General features: G+C 45.1%; 1 protein-coding gene across 2 annotated transcripts in view; it reads left to right on the top strand.

The window, feature by feature from the left end:
* The window catches only part of SLIT3 (slit guidance ligand 3), a 618,579-nt gene that overhangs the window by 438,631 nt on the left and 159,465 nt on the right, over positions 1-20,483 (top strand). For both annotated transcript variants that reach the window (XM_059917657.1, XM_059917656.1), the window contains one exon: positions 2,192-2,263. In XM_059917657.1, coding sequence (XP_059773640.1) covers positions 2,192-2,263 — 72 coding nt within the window. The remainder of the gene's footprint in view (positions 1-2,191; positions 2,264-20,483) is intronic.

Below are 20,483 nucleotides of genomic sequence, written 5' to 3'. Positions count from 1 at the left end.
AATATTCTAATAGCCAGGACCTCTCTAAAATGTCTGCACAAAAGCAGGTGCACCACAGACTGCCATCTCTACGCACTACCCCAGACTTCCCAATTGGATGATTTAGGTACTTTTCTACTTAGGCGGATGGTACCGTTTTTGCCGAATTCAGCATGTTCAATGAACAATTTCTTGGCGCCAAAAGCCAGCTCTACTGCATTTCTGCTTGGTAAGGTTCGGTGGCCTTGGCGTGGAGCAAGGGTTGTTGATTCATTGGCACTTAAACGTTGATAAATCTAGAAGTTGGGCAGTGGTAGCAGGCTGCCTTAACAGAACCTTTGCGGGGAATCAGCGGCCCCAACGCTTACAGGAGCTCTACAGAAAGGCCACTCAGTCAACTCTCGTTAAGGGAAGAATTCAGGGTAGCAGGAACTACTCTGAGATCCCGTGTGAGTTGGCGTCAGCAAGGACTTTGAACGCTAGATGTAGAATTTGTCAACCTACGGAGTGCTTCTGCTTCTTGAGATACCCATTTCCTGCCTATTCTGTAATCCTAAACACCTAGTGTGTTGTATCGGGAGCGTCTTTTGAGATGATTCCGTTCCGCATGAGACCGCGGCAGAGCCCATCTGCTGTGATGCGCTCCATCACTCTGATTCTACGTGTTTCACTCCTGCGTATTTACGCAATCCTGCATCTATATATTTTTTCAGTGATAATAGGATTTTAATTGTAATTCCACCTTCCTTCAGCAGAATATAAAATGCTCCAAGAGGGCTACCAAAGGCAGCTTTGACATATCTTCTGCAGCGAGTTGTCTTGGAATAGATTAGCACAAGTTTCAAGTGAAAATTCCAGCATCAGGAGAACCCTCCACCTGAGAGGGGCTGATTTTGTCTGAGACAAAAGAAAGAAAAAAGAGTCTAGGAGGGAGTTTTTCAACACAGTCACACTTCTTTCTCTCTTTCTTATTTTTTTTCTTTTTTTTTATCGGAGTATAATCGCTTTACAATATTTTTTTCCAGTCACACTTTTCTCCTGGCCCCCAGCATAAATTATATTTTGTGTGTGTTCCGCACACAAAATATAAGACAGCCTGGTGATAATAACCATTTTCTGTATAACATCTCTTTTTTTAATTAAATTATATATATATATATATATATATATAAAATAGATGATATTTAAGTTGGGGTGTGGTCATGGTAAATCTTCTGACTTACACGTCAGGCATTTGAGATAGTGGAATCTATTTGTTATCCTTCAACTAGAATAACCTCAGTCCCCAGCTGGAATGTATATTAGTCAAGGCATCTTTTTAAAAGACATGATTTCCGTGCTCATAAGATCGAAAGGGACATAAGAAAAAAAAAGTCCTGAAATAGGTGCATTTAATTCTCCCCAATTTAAATTTAAGTGGTATATCTTTAAGGCAATAATGATAGTCTTTTTTTCCCCCATCCGGAACGCTTCCATCCATGAATTTCTTTAATGTTGATGATGCTTGGTGCAGTTTGAGGGAATCTGTATTTAGTCAGAAAATACTTCAATAGAATGACCTACCAGATGGGCCCCATAACAAAGCACGGAGGCATCAAACCACCACAGACATTTGGTGCTTAGAATAATAAAAAGACTATAAAATTAGATTAGTTGAGTCTAATTTGGAATTGGTATATTCCCCATGCACCCTCGCTGCTCTTGGGCAGATAAAGCCTTGAGATTTAGCACTGTGTCAGAGCAGAAGACCGCAACTTCCAGTAAAAGGGAGACAGGGAGAGGGAGAGAGGGGAAAAAAAAAGCATTCTGGGAGGTCACGGAGGGCAGAGCAGTGACCTCCAATGATTTACAGGCCTTTAGCTTAATGAAATTGTTTCAGTGACATGACGGTAAGAGCTCGTAATGGATTGGATGCCCTAATGTAATGAAATTACTCCCTTCTGCCTAAAAAAAAAAAAATGCGCAATTAATATTTACTGAGACCTGACAGCCTTTGGTGCGCTCGTCTGTGTAGTTCCCTCAGACAGTCAGAGAGGAGAGACAGCAGCGTGGCAGACAGGCTGGCTCTGCACGAGCTCCTGGCGGGGACGAGCAGAGCCGGCGAGGGTGGAGGGGCAGGCGCTCGGGGGACCAGGCACACCCGGCCCAGACTGCCCAGCTCCTCAGCACGGCCCCCACTCAGCCTTCATGCTCTTCCCTTGCTTTTCCACAGGCAACTAGACAACAACCGCATCAGCTGCATTGAAGATGGAGCCTTCCGAGCGCTGCGTGATTTAGAGATCCTGTGAGTTGATTTTGCGATCGCTGCCTTGTGTGCGTGTGCGTGCGTGTGTGTGTCCGGGTGAGGAGGAGAGAGGGGGAGTGTGTGTGCCTGGGGGGTCCGTGTGGATGCATTTCTGTGTCTTCTGCTGCAGTGCTATTAAAATTGGGAACCGGGAGATCCCTCCGGCTCACCTTGGCCAAAGTGTTTGCAGGCAGCAAAGTGGGATTTCTCTCCTCCCACAAACTGGGGTTACTGCTAATTAAGTCTCAGTTGAGTCCTTGCTCCCCCGATGCTCCCACGGTATTTGTTGCTGGGTTAAACAGATGGGCTGGAGTAGACCCCCAGCGCCTGCCAGAGCAATCAGGGAGCGTCTGAGTGTGGGCTTACTTACGGAGAGGCAGGTTACAGGTCTGGGAGATGAGAAAGGGGTAGCACCAGGGGGTCGGCTGGAATTACCCAGAATCAGAAAGGGACTTTAGCACAGGACCAGGGGGAATGCCAAACAGCCTGGTAAAGTCCAGTCATTGCTGTTGCACTTGGGATCACATCTCAGGATTAAATCCAAACTTTAAGCAGTAACCTTAAAGTGACAAGGGCTAGGGGGAAGATGAGAGGAGATGGACCCCTCCCCAGAAGACCACCCTGCACACCTTGTCTAGGAAAAATGTGTAGCTGCCCTTCTGTGTTCTGGATTTTCAGATGGGTCCAGCTAAGGACACCTGATTTCCAGGGGGAAAGTCGGCTAGGAGGCATCCTGGGGTCATTCAAACTAAAATTGAATTGTGTAAGAAAACATTTTGATTGTTCTCCCCTATGCCCCAACTACACTTCCAGCCGTCCCTGATTTGGGGAAACCTGGAGAGGAAGGCAATACAGCCTAGCAGAACTTGCTTCGGGAGACGTGCGGTTCAGTCCCGACTCAGCCCCTCAGTTAGCTGTGTGACCTTGGGCAAGTCCCTTCTGTGTTTGGACCCTCAGCTTCTCATTTGAAAAATGAAGGGGACGGTTGCTTTATCTCGGGGGTGACTTCCCCTTTCCAAGTTCTGTAACTGCTTGCTTCTAAAAATAATTCTGATGCTACAGTTCTAGCCAGAATGATAAGCATAGGATGTGTTGAGCATCCCCCTGAAAATTAAATAAATAAATAAATTACGTAGTCACCAGGTTACATATCTCTGACTTCCAGAAGAATGAATAAATGTCGAACAAATGAAAGAACAGGTACATTAAAATGTCCCTTTGTCCATAAGGGAAGGTCCTCCTTCCACCATCCTTTTCACCTGGCCCCGCAGACAGTAGCAGTGGGTTGGAGACGTCCTCTTCACGTTGTGTGAGAGGAAGGTGATTCCAAGAGGAATCACGGGAAATCAGAGAGGATGCTGATGCTGCAAGCTGCTGGAAATCAGATGAAAACCGAGAATTCCCGGTACAGAAAAGGCAGGACCCACAGCCAGAGAGGTCAGGTTGTCATTCCTAAGATGGATGGTCTCTCCTCACCCAAACTCTGACCCCGGAACCAACACCAAATGCGTGTCTGCTAGGGAGAGGATGCCAGCCCAAATTTAGTAACCCAGGACTCCTCGTAGCAAGAGGCTGGAGCTGAGAAGGGTAGGCTCGATTTTCCCTGCCTGCAAAAAAAAAGCCTCTGTAGAAAGGGCTGCTAGGAGCATATCACCTTCTTCTTGAGAAGGATGAGAAAATTCCCTGGGAAGAGACCAGGAAATGGAAGTCACCAGCTGCCACAAAACAGCTGTGACCACCTGACAGCCCACATGTTAGTTCTCTCGACTCGGAGTGGTGTCATCTCGCCTCACCAGGAAGGCTGTCTGCGGGGAGAGGGAAGGGCTGTACAGTCAGACACGCCTGGGTGTGGAATCCCGAATGTGGTGGCACTTTGGCCAAGCTACTCCACCTCTCTGAGTCTGCTTCTTTAACTTTAAGAGGAGATGCCCTATATACGACATAGGAGGGGATCTCTAAATGATGTCCCCTCCACTTCCCTAACTTTCTCCCCACCATGCCCTCATCTCCACCAGACTCCTGTCCGGGACAGAATTGGATTGCCCCTCTCTACCCTGATATTTGCTATCAAAATATATATTTATATTTTATCCAGATACACCAGGTCTCTCAAACTTGAAGCTTAAAAACCCAGGATGGAAAAAAAAAGTTCTCTTTGCCCATCATTATAAAGTGCCCCCAGGATCTGATTAGTTTATCTTCTCAATTCCAAACAAAGCTAGATCAATAGCTTTGTTTTAAAGACACTCTCATTTGGCTTCACATGGCTAAGCACTGAAAATTAATCATAATCAGGTATTCCATGGGTTTTTAATTTCCAGCAGAGGCACACAGCTTTGGAACCATCCGTCTTCATGGTGAGCCATTCTGAAATTGGCTGGAGCTGACATCTCCATTTAAAGAACCTCCCCGCCCTACCCCCAGACCTTCCAAGTCTCATCTACGCATTGACATTTTATAATACTTCTCTGTAATCACAACTTAGGCACCATAAAGAAACTTGACAATGAAATAATAAATAGGAACTAAGTGAGGGCATCATACATTAACTTAATAAATTCTTCAGAGAGAGAGACAGAGACGGGGGGCGGGAGGGAATTCAAAACACTCTGTCCGCACAAAGGTCGTGTCGAAGTATCTCAAGCTTTTAAAGTCTGCAAGTCAAGAAGACAAAATATAGTATTTCAGGTGTGTTTTCTCTCTGACACTAGGCAGCATGAAGTACAAAATAAGGAAAGACTCCTGATTACCTCATGGAAAGCTCTCTCAAAATTAACTTAAGTTTAGGGACAAAAAACTACTAGTGAAAATATTTCACATGGGATCACCCTGTTATTCCATCCTTTCTGTGGATGGAAATGCTATAAAACCTCTTTCCATCCAGTCTGAGGTTGGTTGCACTGAACCTAGGGGGTGAGTCTGGGCGGGAACCCCTAGCAGTAGGAACTGTGCAACATTGGGAAAGACTGTGAAATCTGCCCACCTCAACCTCATTTTTGACTCATGCCCAATGGCAGATGTCCAGCACAGAGTATGGTAGACAAAGGAAGAGAGCCACCACCCTCCCCTTTTCAGGTAGCCAGAAAAGGGAGTGAGGAGGAAAGCATAGTACGGGCGAAGCAAGTGATAACAGCTGGCATTTGTTGTGCAGTTACTAGTACCCAACACCAAAAGCAGTACTTTTACATCGTTACCTCTTTGCATCCTCACAACCCCTCCATGAAACTGTTAGTGTCTCCCTCCTTTTACAGAGAGATACCCATTTCAGAGAAGCCAAGTAACTGCTTAACTAGCAAGCCACGGAGCCTGTGTAATTAACCCTTCTACCAAGCTGCCTTTCTGATCTGTGTTGCTAAGGCTCTCGTGATGTTGGCTGCTCTGAAGCATGGCCAACATGTGCTGCAGGGCGGTGTGAACTGGCCCCAAGAGCTGGTCTAGGCAAGCTATCAGTGACTCGCGGTCCTGCCGAGGAGAACGCCAGAGCCTCCCACAGCTTGTAAAATTGTCATTCCCTTCACCCAGGGATGGCTCCCCACAAAGTTGAAGGTAAATCAGACTCACAGGGGAAAGAAAATCATCCTGCTTTTTCACTGACGTACATTCTAGTCCCAACGATGACTTATTCTTACTTCTGGACGTCACCAATTGATTTTGGTACTCCCCGGTGCTCCGTTCTCCAGACCTCCCTAAAATACAGCCCCAACTTTCTGTATGGAGCTTAAGGTTCTTAACTGAGGGACCTCGCTTTCTGTGAGTCAGACGCCCTTCTGTTACACAAATCATGGACCATTCATTCCTGCTTGATCTGTACATTTGGCGGTTCGCGTACTAGGTTTTCTCTGAGTAAGGCGTGTTTAAACCATGGTCAAATATGCCAAGACTGCGTTTCCCTGGCTGGTCAGGAATCATCTGTGGAGGGATTCGGAGCCCTGGGTTTCTAGCCCCCGCCAGCTAGGTAGAGGAGAGCCAGGCATGTCACCAGTTTTACCAGGCTCCTCTCTCCCCGACATGCCATCTTGGGTCGGAAAAATGTTTAATGGAAAAAAAATTAAGAGTATGGACAAATGAAACAAAAATGAGACAACCCAGTTAATAAACTATTTAATTTTGTTTCAACAGTATTGCAGGAGAAGAGAAGAGATTCTCAGACATTGTCTCCTGACTACTTGTAGCAAATCAGAAGTTCAGTAGATATGCTGCCAAAAATGCCAGGCTAAAGATGTCAGGAACACACCCTGAAAGCGCTTTCCGTGAGTGGTCTGCCCTTGATAAATCACTAGTACTGGCCAAATTTCACATAGATGCGACAGGTCTGCAGATAACCCAAGAGTGCTGTTTTGAAAGCCTCACTCCCATTTATGTCACTTACCAATTTTGGAAGTTCAGTGACATCATCATAGGCTGGTTCTGGAAGGACCTTAGCTGTCTCCAGGATGACCTCTTATTGTTGAGATAAGGCACAGAGAGGTTGAGAGCAGGGTCGGGACTAGAGTGGGGCCCGCCTCCTAACATTTTGTACCCAGGGCACCCCGCTTCCTTCACCCTAGTCCTAGCCCTGGCTAGGAGACTAGACAAGGGCGACAGCAAGTTAGCGGTAACAAAAGACTAGGACCTGGGTCTCCGGACCCCTGATCCCATGTTCTTTGCCCACAGTGGGCATCTGCAGGCAGTTAGGCTGTTTAGAAGAAATCCCCTGGTAAGACTGGGGATCCTAAGCACACTTGTCCTTTCCAACCTCATCATTAAATGTTTTATATTATTTAGCAGGTTGGGGGAGGGCAAACTTTAGTCCATGACAGAATCAAACAAAGATTCTGCTTTCAGCTCCCTCGAAACCAGAGGTTGCAAACTAGATCACAGACTACATTGTGGCCACAGATGAGGGTTTTTTTTAATCCCGTGGAGTGTTTTTTTACCATTTTAAATTAGCATTTCAGATTGCAAATTGATGCTATTTTTTGTAAAAGTCCAGAATTCCAGCTTTGGACTTTGGTGAATCAGAAACATTGGCAACCCTGAGCTGCATTTCTGCATTGCAACGGTGAGCTGTGACTGAAAAGCACATACCCTCCGTAGATGGGGTATGTAGACTTCACTTTCTCACCGACCTTCCCCCATTTCAGTGACCTGCCAGCCCACGCAGCCCCTGCTTTAATCCAGCCAAGAAGCAAGGATGCACTGTGTGTCACCATAGTGCCAGATACCAGGGACAGTAAAGCGTTAAATGAGCAGGTCCTCTGGCAGATCAGACTCTAAAGGCGAGAGCTTTACCAGAACTGTTGAATAGACAAGCACAGACAGAGCTAAGTGATGGGGAGTCGAAGACTCCCAGACTGGACAGGGGTACCTCAGAAGCCATCAGGTGCCCATGAGACATGATGTCTCATGTCTCATCTTCTGGGAAGTTCTTCTCAGGAGTTGAGCTCGCCTCCAAATTCCGTTTGATTCTAAAACAATTGTAATTGGGTTTATTCACATGATGAGAAGCAAGAGACAAATACCTCCCACCCTGTTTCTTGCTCCCTAGACCCCAGCATCAGCCTGGGTAATGAGCTCCCTTTGAGTCCACGTTTAGAGAAAAGAGAGTCGAGTTAAAGCAGTGATGGGAATTAACCAGACTTGTAGCAGAGTTCTACTTGAACCACCTCTGGGCAAGTATGACATGGCCTGACCCTGAGCCCTACTTGTAGATACAGAAAGTGAATGTAAAAGAAAGTCCTGTTTTGATATAAGAAGGCAGTGAAAAGAGATTGACACCAGTCCTGATACCCAGATCAGGGTGTGCTCACTCTCCTAGTACAGGGTGGTTGTCCCAGCTGCAGGGTGCTGGGTACTGGGCGTTGGGACATTTATAGACATGGTTGGTCCAGTTCAGAAAACCCAGTGCTTAATGCAAGTAGTGGCGTGTCCTCCACTTCAAATGACCTTCCTCTGGGTATGGAACCAGATGCTCTGATTAACAAATAATAATAATGTGTTGATATATAATGCAATGATATCATACCAATTATTAGTATAGTTATTATAAATATTATAATTATTGTTATAGCCCGCATGTTTTAGCATCTTCTATCTTCCAGGCCCTGTGATAAGATATCAGAATGCAGTATTTCACATAACCCCGTTCTACACCCTTACGAAGTAGATCCTGGTAATTTCCTCATTTTACCAGTGAGGAAACTGAAGCTTAGAGAAGTTGAATAACTTGCTCAGGGTGACACGGATAAGTACAAGAAGGGGATTACTCTTCCAGTATCAAATCCCCTGCACTTAACTGCTCTGCTACCAAAAAAAATTAAAATTAAAAAGTACATCCTAGAGAAACAATTATATGCATTAGTGAGATTATTCACTGTAGTAAATGCCCAGAATAATTCAGGAACCACAGACTTTCTTTTTTGAAAAGTTGCCGCCTAGGGTACTCAGATCTAAACCTATGACGTCAGCTTAACCAGCATCACATCCCGTTCCATGAGACTGCCCCAGACATGGCAGGAGGCAAAGGCTGAGCTGCTGGAGTTTACAGTCCTCCCTTAGCAGTGGGTGCCAAACCAGCTTCACCAAACTGAATGGTTTGGGGTTCATCCCCTTGCAAAAGAGAAACATTCATACCACTTCTTAGGCTAGTTATGGGGATTAAAGGAGATACCTCAGTCGTATGTCTAACAGATGCCCCATCAGGACGCTCATAAAAATCAAAGTCAGAGAATACTCCTATACTGTTCACTGCCTTGCAGAAACCTGGCACATAGTAGGTGGTCAGTTAAAGTTCATGGAACCAAATTGAGCTGAAATTACCGGTCGGCTCTCTGCATCCTCTGGTGCCGTATCCTGCGGATCCCAGATCCCCGCGGATCAGTCCGCTGTTGGATAAATCCGGAATGCGGCTCCCGTGGATACAGAGGGCCAGTTGTAATGAACTGAATTTGAAGCTTACCCTTCCCCAGTCTCTAGATTCTCTGTTTTCACGTGGCCCTGAACAGAACTAAGATTGTGGTTGTCCCAGAATTATTTCAGATGTTGAACAATGTCGTATTTTACTGAAGCATTTCTCACATTACCTTTGGTTTCTTATCCCTTTAGCTAAGTGGTGATTTTTTTTCTTTTTTCTTTTTCTTTTTAAGAATGAACAAAATTATAGCCACAATGAAAATTGGTGTTTTCTAACAGAGACAAGATTCATTTTCATTTATTTACAAAATGTTTCACCTGGGTTTCTCTGGGAGACGCAAACATTTTATTTGTTTCAACAGCCTTCCGAATCAGGGCGTTTAATCCTGACATAGCTTTGAATATAGAACTGTCATTGCTTAATGAAAGTCTTAAAATATCTCCAGAATATAATTTTTTGGGTACTGTGCTGCAAATTGTGATTTGTTGAGGCAATTAGGATTAAAGTTGTACTTTGTGGAAAACATAGTTAACTTCCATTCGACCCTCAAAGTACTAGGAAGGGAACTGGGTTTCCCATAAATGCACACCCCTCCTTCATGGTCACCCAGACTCGGAGCTGGATCATAGTCAAGCTCTTAAAATGATGAACTTGGTTTTGAGAACATCAGCTTAAGGAAAAAGTGAACATTTCTTTGAAATGTAAAATAATCTTTTCCATTTAAATAAGCAGCCCTTTAATAGTCCAAGTAACTAGAATCTGGGGGGGGGGGGGTTCTAGTGGTTTCCATTTTATTTCATTTTCCTGTTCACTAAAGGCTAGTTTAGTTTCTGAATCGAAAATGTATTGCTCTTCATTCCTGAATTGAGAGGATATGGTGAAGATCATTGAATCGTTCTTCACCAACAGAGGGTCTTGAATCAGTAAGACTCCCGCTGTCAGCATCTCCTATGGGCAGCACTTAGGTGGAATCAGGTCACAGTCTTGCTGTCCCCAGGGGCCGTAGACTACAGCCACTAGGTCTCTGGGCTGAAATTCTGGCCTGACAAACTAGGTTTGGGGGCAGCCTTTTGGTTTGCTTTGTCCCACCTAAAACAAAATGGAAAAATACCTTTGCATCTTTGAAAAAAAAGATTCCAGAGGGTTTTCTCTCAGGAGCATGTGGCTGGTGAGGAAATGCCTCAGAGCTGCCAGATGCATTCAGGGGTCAGTCCACTCCCAAAACAGAGCTTCTATGCTGATTTGAAAAGGCGCTCCTATGCCGATGGTCAGACACTACCCTTTCTCCATGCCCCAGCTGCCAGCAGTGGCTTTGGTGACCAGTGTGTGAGCACCTTTTGTATCTTGCCCCTTATCAGCTCGTGAATGCCCTTGACGAGTCAAACCTGCCTATGACTGATGCTGCCACTTCCACCCAGGGTGTGGAATATAGGATGCCTTGGCTTACCTATGGCCGAGAGTCCATTACTCTACAGAACTGGGTCCTGAAAGCCAAGATCCTAGGAAGTTGATCCCTCCTGTCACTTGGCTTTATGGAGGGGAGGAGAGCATGGGGAAGACATAGAGACACAGAGCTGGGGCGAATCAGAGCATCGTTTTTACCTTTCCCTGAGCTTTCGCTTCTTATCTTTGAAGGCGCACACGAGTAAGGGATGGTGAGGAGGAGGGATGAAGGGAATAATGGTTCTATTTCTCCAAGGCCATATTTGGACTCACTGTAGAAAAGCTGTAGAGAGCCCATTCTCTTTTGAGGACCCCAGCTATCAGCTCTATTTTATCCATTGATTGAATGAAACCTGCCAATGTGAGGTTTCTTTCTGTTTTTTAATTTTTTGGTCTTTCCAGTGTTTAAAAAAATTAGAATTCATTCCCAACACTTAACTCCTGGGTAATTTTATAGAAAAGTATATGATTTCAACTTCCCTTGAATATTTAGAAGCTGTGGCAACCCTGGGTTGACATGTGGCTATGGTGCTCCTGAGCAACATTGTCCACTAAAGCAGCGGTCCCCAACCTTTTTGGCACCAGGGACCGGTTTCGTGGAAGACAATTTTTCCACGCAAGGGAGTAGGGGGTGGGCAGGGGATGGTTCAGGCCGTAATGCGAGTGATGGGGAGTGATGGGGAGCTGCAGATGAGGCTTCCCTCGCTTGTCTGCCTCCGCTCACCTCCTGCTGTGCGGTCCGGTTTCTACCAGGCTGAGGCTGGGTACCGTTCCGCGGCCCGGGGGTTGGGGACCCCTGCACTAAAGGACTCTCTTTGATGAAGGAAATGTTTCATATCTGAGCTGTCCAGTATGATAGCCACTAGCCACACGTGACTCTTGAGCACATGGAAAGGTGGCTAGTGCAACTAAGAAACTAAATGTTTAGCTTTATTTAATTTTACTTGAAATGAATTTAAATTGCCACACGTAGCTTGTGGCTGCCTTATCGGATAGTGCAGGTTTAGAGCTGAGGGGCAAGGACTGCATTTGGACAGGGCATGCCCTCTGCAAATCTCCATAGCTCCCACCAGGCCCGCTCTCCTGCCTGCCCTGCTCCAAACCCCTGGAGCCATTTCACATCCATTAATAAGCACAGTGATTAAACGGTATATTTTCTGAAGCTAGATACTTTGAAATACCTGCCACACCCCTCACCACCACCCCCCACTCTGCCCTTTCTGTCTCTTAATTTAAACATCTGGATCTTATACCCCCAAAAGACCTATTTTCACTGAAGCCCAGGAGTAGGCTTATTAAAACCATCTCCCATCAAAGCAAAACCCTCTCTGAGTGAATTAGTTTCTGGATCCCAATTATTCACTTCTCTCAGCTCTGCAAATGACTTCCACAAAGTCAACTAGGTAGGAAAATCGCTCCCATGTCTAGACCCATCCCTTCTCCATACATAAGCGGAAGATGCAGCAGGCAGTTAGGGAAGCAAGCCCATTAACCCCGCAGAAGCTGAGCCTGGTGTCTGCATAAAGAGAGAAAGAAAAAGAGCCGACCCGCGCAACTATTTTCAAATGCTGCACAGCGGGGGCTGGTTGCAACTTTCAGAGTTTGGTCAGGTGTCCTGTCTTTATGCAGACCTAGATAGATCTGGGCATCCACAATCCCTTCCACCGCCTTCTGGAAAACTATTCCTATTTCCAGAAATGCCATTTTAGAGCCAACATCAGCCCTAGTGAAATTGGAGAGTGGAACTGCAGGCTCCGGGGGAAGACCCTGGAGGTCAACTGGTCCCACCACTTCATTTGAAGAGAAAGAAACTCCCCAGAAAGGTTAAGTGACTTGCCCACAGCTATAGGAAAATTTCACGGAAGAACCAGGCCAGAAAATGGGTCTATTGACTGTTATCTAATGCTGTATATTGCCATCTAACCTTTCCCTATATTAGCAGGCAGGAAACAAAAATTAGTGGAGCCAGCCTCTATGTCCTATCCATCTCAACATCCCTTAATCTCCAGCATTTTACCAGAGGGAACATTTTACCTTCAACATGGGGAACACACCCTCCCTTTCTAGAAGCTTCCAGTCCTGAGGCCACTGCTTGGGGGATACCGGTACCCCAGTCAGAGGGCAGTCTGGGAAGAGATCAAATTCTGCATCATTGATCCCAGCTAGCAGGGGTGACCCGAGGCCCCATGAGTAAGCACCAGGGACCCCATCTTTGAGCCTACATAGCCCGAAGTGTAAACTATACCCAGTTCCCTGAGAGAGTCCTTCCCTTACAAACATCAGCAGGTAAAAACAAGTTCCCTCTGACATCTCAGCCCAAGAGCAGAGCCTCCTTCCTGCACCCTGTGCAGTTTTTTCTGCTAACAGCTCTGAAGTGGCTAAGTTCCAAACCGTCCACGAGAAACAACTTATGTGTTTAGCCACAGAGCTGATGAGTAGCGAACATAAACTAGACAAGAGCACACAGGCCTGGCGGAACACAGTTTTACCCTATAAACAGACTCTTCTTCAGGGCTCTTTGTCCCCGAGTAATGATGGGGGGGTGGGGGAAGCATTGAATATAAATTTTCAACCGTTTAAAGGTAGTCGGTTTGAATAGTAGTTTCCTGGAGCGTGCCTTAGCCAGAGCCTGCCCTTCAGGAGATGCAGTATGGGAAGAAGGCTTTAACCACACAGCACCACAATGCCATTAAAATACTTTGATGATTTATTTATTTATATAGCCCATATGTGCTATATAGATGTTAAATATGTATATTTGATTCAGATTGTTAAAGTAATCCGCTTGGTTCAGAGACTGAAAACTGGCTTCCGCAAGCCAAATCCAGCCCCTGGGTATGTTTCCTTTGTGACTTTAGCTCCTTAAGGCGATTTAGTCACCAATATGGAGGAACAAGGTGATTTCACATAAAAATTCTAGATGTCTGGCTTTCTCTTCAACAAAAGGAGAAAGCTGGCGGCACTGCACCCACGTTCCGGCGTAGCAGCAGACCTTTGAAACGAGAAGCGATGGTCCCGAGTAGGTAGAGTTGTGTTTACGCACAGTTCCCTTCCTCAGATGTCAAGCCTCGCTCCTGTAGGCAATTGACTTTGTACTCCCAGATCAGCCCAGAGGGCTGTTTAGAGTGGAAATTTATTTTTTATCGAAAGATGCCAAAAGCATGACCCTTCGCATTTGGAAACTCATCCGTTCCTTCAGTAAATATTTATTGAGTCATCCTTTGTGCCAAACACAGAGCTAGGTCCTGCCTACACAGCGGGGCATAAAACAGATGTGCTCTCTGCCGCCTCTTAGTGTACACGTTCGTGGGTATTTAAGAACTTTCCCCTTCTTCCTCTCTTCCTGGCTCAAAGGCAGCTGAGGTGGAATTGTCTGTTTCTCTCCGTCTCAACTACAAACTCACCTGTCCAGTTATGTAAGTTGGAGGTCATTCTTTCACCCCCAGCAGACATCTTGCACACTGGAAAATGCCTGGTTTCTAAATAATATAGTAGACAAGATTGATTGTCCAGGCTCCCAGTTTACAGATGATGAAATAGAATTAGGAGACTGAGGCCATCTCATTCATGTTGTCGTTTAAGGTACATTTTACAATTCAGTTGGTCATTGGGAGGCAGTTGAATCATACTGCATCACCACTAGGCAGTATCTGTTATGATCTCAGTAAATGAGTTAAGGCGTTCTTCAGAATCCAGGAACCAAAAACACTGGAGCATCACGAATACTTACACCGCAAGCGTCTGACTGAGCAATGGTGGGATTTGAAGATTCATCTTTCTCTTTTGCCCTTCCACTTTTTACATTTATTTTGCAGGCATCTTTTTTTTTTTTTTTTTTTTTTTTTTAACACTGAGGCTCCGCTGGGTGGATGGAGATGAGTTTCTGCCTGTCATAATATGAATGTATAATGAAGGCAGAACCAAAGACAAGCCCTTTTGTTAAGGAATCCATATTATCAGAGGCCCCAATTGGCAGCTGATTGTTTTTATTTATTTCTGTAGGTTTTTACATGACACCTGGAGACCATTTAAAATGTTACTTGGCGGTGAGAGCTCTGTGTTTAAAAATAACGCTCACCCAGTGCCAAATCACTTTAGAGTCGGGTACAAATATTGAGACAAAAACCCCAGCTGTTATTGCTTTGGCTGCTAATTTGAGGTGTCAGATGAGAGCCCGACTGCTATACGTCAGTGAATAAGGCCCCTTGTGAGGTCATTATGTTTTCTAACAGTTGAGAGTAATGGACTAATCAGTGCAGCATCAGTTGTTTTCATTATATGCCCACACAATGGTTATGAGCTTTAATTTAAACGGTCCGCAGGGAGATGAAGGAAATCGGTATTAGGCAGCACCCAGGATAGTCCAGGAGAGCAGGTACCGTAAGGGAGATGGCTTCCCACCCTCCTGTCTCTTCTCTCTCCCTCCATCTTTCACTCCTCCTGCCACATGTGCCCTCAGAGACTCATTGTCTGCTCCAAACAGGCAAAAGATGAGCTTTTCTCAAGGAGCAGATCTGGACTCTTGGTTCTTCAGGGTGTTCTGAAAAATCCCAATCAGCCAATCCAACAGTCAGGGCGGCTTTTGGCAACACTTAGACTCATCGGCCAAGCCTGGACCTTGGAAGGCGTTGAGCCACGATTGCCCTCTCTTCTCTCTAGCCTCTACTACCGTCCTCCTGTCCGTGCTGAGCTTTCTCTGTTCCTGGGACCAGAGGAGGGTCGGGTGACGCTGTTGCTTTGACAGCGAGGCAAACACCTGGGTCCCTGCCACATCGAAGCCAGGCAGGGCTGAGTCTACCACTAACACGTATGATTCACCTCCACCTCTGGACGGCAGGGAAGTTGGACAGCCGATGTCTGCCAAAGGCAATCCTGTAAGAGGCAGCTTTGTGTAATGATAAAAAATATAGGGTCTGGTGTGACAGTTTCCTGGATTTGAATATTGGCTCCACAACTCTACTGTTATGTGATCGGGACAGAGTTCATTGATCTTTCCAGGGTCCAAAGTGGAAATGACAAGAGTATCTCAGGATTGTTGGAAGAATTAAATGAGATAATGCATGCAATTAACAAAAACATGATCAATAGCATCAGTATTGTTGTTGTTATTATCATGGGCATCTTTATTGGAAGATCTTGGCAAGCGCACCTCAAAGCAGTATCCTTTACTAGTCCACCTCATTGGAAGAAAGCAGAGAGCTCATGGGAGAACCTATAACATCAGTCTAGGTTTCTCGAAGGACACGTTATTGTACATTATGCTTCCTGATTTCTGGAATTTCCCAGAGCTTCCGGCCAAATCAGAACAGTGCATAGCTGGGTGAGAAAGGCAAGTTCAGCTTTGATAGGAGGGAAACAGCCAGGGAACTTCATCCAAAAATGACTGAGTCAGTGCAGTTGGGGAGAGACCCTGGGCTGGGAGAGAGGCTTGGGGATGCCTCTCTCAACCTCAGTAGGCCCAGTGGCATTCAGTGTGTGCTCTCCCAGGGCCAAGTCCACAGAGATGCCACCTACACACATTCTAATGGGCCGAGCTAGCCAACAGCTTTCACATTCCCAGGATCCAGGAGCATGTGGAAGGGCCTGGTCATCAGCAGTAGGTACCATGGTTGATTCCTGGCACCATGATGGCTGTCAGTCAACACCCACCAAGCAAGACCAGGACAAGCCAGTCCTGCTTTGACACAGCAAGAGGGAGAGGCAGAAGTGAGCCCTGCCAGACCCTCCCTTTGAGGTCTACATGCTACCAGAACCCCTCTGTACTTTCATGCCCCCATGGCAGCCATTTACGTATTTCCCACAGGGTCCAGCCACAGTGTTTGCACTCATCAGCTCTTTAGGAAATGATTCTGCCTACTTTGGTTGTGCCTGGCCCTGTGAATTCAATGTAAGCCCTGTGGGAGGTAGTTATATCTCCTTAGTTTAGAGTGCTGGCCACTGGGCTCCCACATTTGTAAGTACAAGTCATGGAATCTCTAGACTCACTTTAAAAAGACATCCTGTTGCCATGGCCATGGCTGCTGATGACCCACCAAGAGTCTCCTTCCTGGGGACCCTTAAAGAGGGAACCACCTTATTTATCTAGACTTAAGGAGAGGTCAACCTGCCTTGAGACAGGAGATGAATGGGCCGAGCTACCAAGGCGGTCTATGTGACCCAAGGAGTCTGGATCCCCACCTGTGCGGAGGGGAAGAAGAGGGGTTCCAAGAGCACCCCCAGGAAGCTTGGCACTCTGGGAGACTGCAGTGGCACTTACTGTGGATGCCTGGTTTTGCAATTATGTGATACATGCTCACAGATAATATTGCTGCATTAGAGCCAATTACATAGTGTTATGGACATACAACATGCAGATTACACCCAGAGCCAGGAAAGCACAGCTTGACAAAACAATGGCCTAATCGGAGGAGACGGAGGGAAATGTCAGCCTTATTAAGGTTGCCAGTGTGGTGTGGCTGCAGCTGGACTTAGCTCCTCCAGATCAAAGATGGTTATCTTGAGTGATGCAAGGGAGAGCCACACTTTAGCACTCAGCAGAGATCAGTGGGGAGCCAGGGGCAGAAATCAAGTCGGACCTCTCTAAGAGTGATCACAGCCACCTCCATTGAGGACTGCGTACGACTTAAGAACTTGGGCCTCTCCCTAAACAGGAAGAGACCCAACTCCCTTGTGCTCTCCACACAAGAGGCCTTCGGTCTCAGGGGCAGCCATGTGCTGCCCTCCACATTCTGGTCAAGGCTCTGTCCTTAGCCTTTTCCCTAGTTCAGTGGTTCTCCAGCTTGAGCTTGCATAAGGATCCTCTCATTCATTGAAACACACAAAGCTGGGCCTACACCAGAGTTGCTGATTCAGTAGGTTGGCCTGATGCATATACTGAAAATATGCACCTCTAACAAGTCCACAGGTGATGTTGCAGATCTGGGGACCACACTTGGAGAACCACTGTCCAAGTTCATTCCCTGCCCACCCCAAGGTGGGTTCTCCTGCCCTGTCTCTTGAACAGGGCCTTCTGCTAGGCTCTCATTCCATCACAGCATTACAGGTTCCAGGAGCAGTGGGGCCCAGCTTCCCAGGTGGGAGCGTGGGATGGGAACAAGAAGTGTGGATTCTAGGGTGAGATTGCCCATTTCTGAATCCCAGCCCTACCACTTGCCACTGAGGCTTGCTTTCCTGACAATATTTTACAGTCTTTAAGTTTTGAAAGTCGTTGACCTAATCCCCTCTCCTTACCAAGCAGTTATGTGACTCGCCCAGCATATCACAGCTAATCATTGGCAAAGACAGGACCGGAACTGCCCAGTTCTAGAGCAGCCAGTGGGCAGCAAACATGGTTTATAAAAAGCCACTTAGTAAATATTTTAGGCTTTCAGGCCATATGGTCTCTGTTGCAACTACTCAGCTGCTGTAATGTGAAAGCAGCCATAGACAGTACATAAACAAATGGGTAAAACTGTATTTACAAAAACAGGCTGCGTTGGATGGGCTTTAGCCTGTAGGCAGTAGTTTGCCAACCCCTGGAACAGACTGGTATGTGTACCACTGCTTCATACATACATTGTGACTAGGAGCCCTTGTCTTGCCTGGGTGCCCCAGTATTTAGCTGAAGAACACAGGGAAACACAAACTTTGTCCGGGTACCAGTGTTCAATTACGTGCACTATAGGAGCAATAGTAAGTGCACTAATCCCCTAGTGCCCTGGAAAAAAAGTTTAATGTGCCCTTTCTAGTGCTCACAAGCAAGAGAGAATGGAATCCACTGGTAGAAGTAGCATTGTCCAAACAGATGATTTTAATATGGAAAACAGTCCCTTTTCATTAGACATTAATGCTCTAATTATGACAAAACAGAAAAGAGACTAGAATACAGGTTAGTCTCAATAGAAATATAGTATGTATAATGGGGTAAGTAGGGGCTTTATAAGAGAGAAATGGGAGGTAGATGGACTGTCTTTTAAATGCCATGGGGTATCCTTCTCAAACTCTTGCAAAAAATTACAGAGGAAGGAACACTCCCAAACTCATTCTACAAGGCCACCATCACCCTGATACCAAAAGCAGATAAAGATACTACAAAAAAAGAAAATTACAGACCAATATCACTGATGAATATAGATGCAAAAATCCTCAACAAAATACAAGCAAACAGAATCCAACAACACATTAAAAGGATCATACACCATGATCAAGTGGGATTTGTCCCAGGGATGCAAGGATTCTTCAATATATGCAAATCAATCAATGTGATATACCACATTAATAAATTAAGAGTAAAAACCATATGATCATCTCAACAGATGCAGAAAAAGCTTTTGACAAAATTCAACACCGATTTATGATAAAAAAACTCTCCAGGAGGTGGGCATTGAGGGAACCTACCTCAACATAATAAAGGCCATATACGACAAACCCACAACAAACATCATTCTCGATGGTGAAAAACTGAAAACATTTCCTCTAAGATCAGGAATAAGACAAGGATGTCCACTCTCGCCACTATTGTTCAACATAGTTTTGGAATTCCTAGCCACAGCAATCAGAGAAGAAAAAGAAATAAAAGGAATCCAAATTGGAAAAGAAGAAGTAAAACTGTCACTGTTTGCAGATGACATGATACTATACATAGAGAATCCTAAGGATGCCACCAGAAAACTACTAGAGCTAATCAATGAATTTGGTAAAGCTGCAGGATATAAAACTAATGCACAGAAATCTCTTGCATTCCTATACACTAACAACAATTAAGGAAACAATCCCATTCACTGTTGCAACAAAAAGAATAAAATACCTAGGAATAAACCTACCTAAGGAGGCAAAAGACCTGTATGCAGAAAACTATAAGACACTGATGAAAGAAATCAAAGACGATACAAACAGACGGAGAGATATACCATGTTCTTGGATTGGAAGAATCAATATTGTGAAAATGACTGTACTACCCAAAGCAATCTACAGATTCAGTGCAATCACTATCAAATTACCAATGACATTTTTTACAGAACTAGAACGAAAAATCTTAAAATTTGTATGGAGACACAAAAGACCCCGAATAGCCAGAGCAATCTTGAGAAAGAAAAAAGGAGCTGGAGAAATCAGACTCCCTGACTTCAGACTACACTACAAAGCTTCAGTAATCAAGACAATATGGTACTGGCATAAAAACAGAAATACAGATCAATGGAACAGGATAGAAAGCCCAGAGATAAACCCACGCACCTATGGTCAACTAATCTATGACAAAGGAGGCAAGGATATACAATGGAAAAAGACAGTCTCTTCAATAAGTGGTGCTGGGAAAACAGGACAGCTACATGTAAAAGAATGAAATTAGAACACTTCCTACCACCATACACAAAAATAAACTCAAAATGGATTAAAGACCTAAATGTAAGACTGGACACTATACAACTCTTAGAGAAAAACATAGGAAGAACACTCTTTGACATAAATCACAGCAAGATCTTTTTTGACCGACCTCCTAGAGTAATGAAAATAAAAACAAAAATAAACAGATGGGACCTAATGAAACTTAAAAGCTTTTGCACAGCAAAGGAAACTATAAACAAGGGGGAAAGACAAGCCTCAGAATGGGAGAAAATATTTGCAAACGAATCAACGGACAAAAGATTAATCTCCAAAATATATAAACAGCTCATGCAGCTCAATATCAGAAAAACAAACAACCCAATCAAAACATGGGCAGAAGACCTAAATAGACATTTCTCCAAAGAAGACATACAGATAGCCAAGACGCACATGAAAAGCTGCTCAACATCACTAATTATTAGAGAAATGCAAATCAAAACTACAGTGAGGTACCACCTCACACCAGTTAGAATGGGCATCATCAGAAAATCTACAAACAACAAATGCTGGAGAGGGTGTGGA

Source organism: Balaenoptera ricei, chromosome 3, assembly GCF_028023285.1.
Source record: "Balaenoptera ricei isolate mBalRic1 chromosome 3, mBalRic1.hap2, whole genome shotgun sequence".
Taxonomy (NCBI): domain Eukaryota; kingdom Metazoa; phylum Chordata; class Mammalia; order Artiodactyla; family Balaenopteridae; genus Balaenoptera; species Balaenoptera ricei.
The sequence above is the reverse complement of the archived record's forward strand: the minus strand, read 5'-3'. Positions and strand labels throughout refer to the sequence as shown.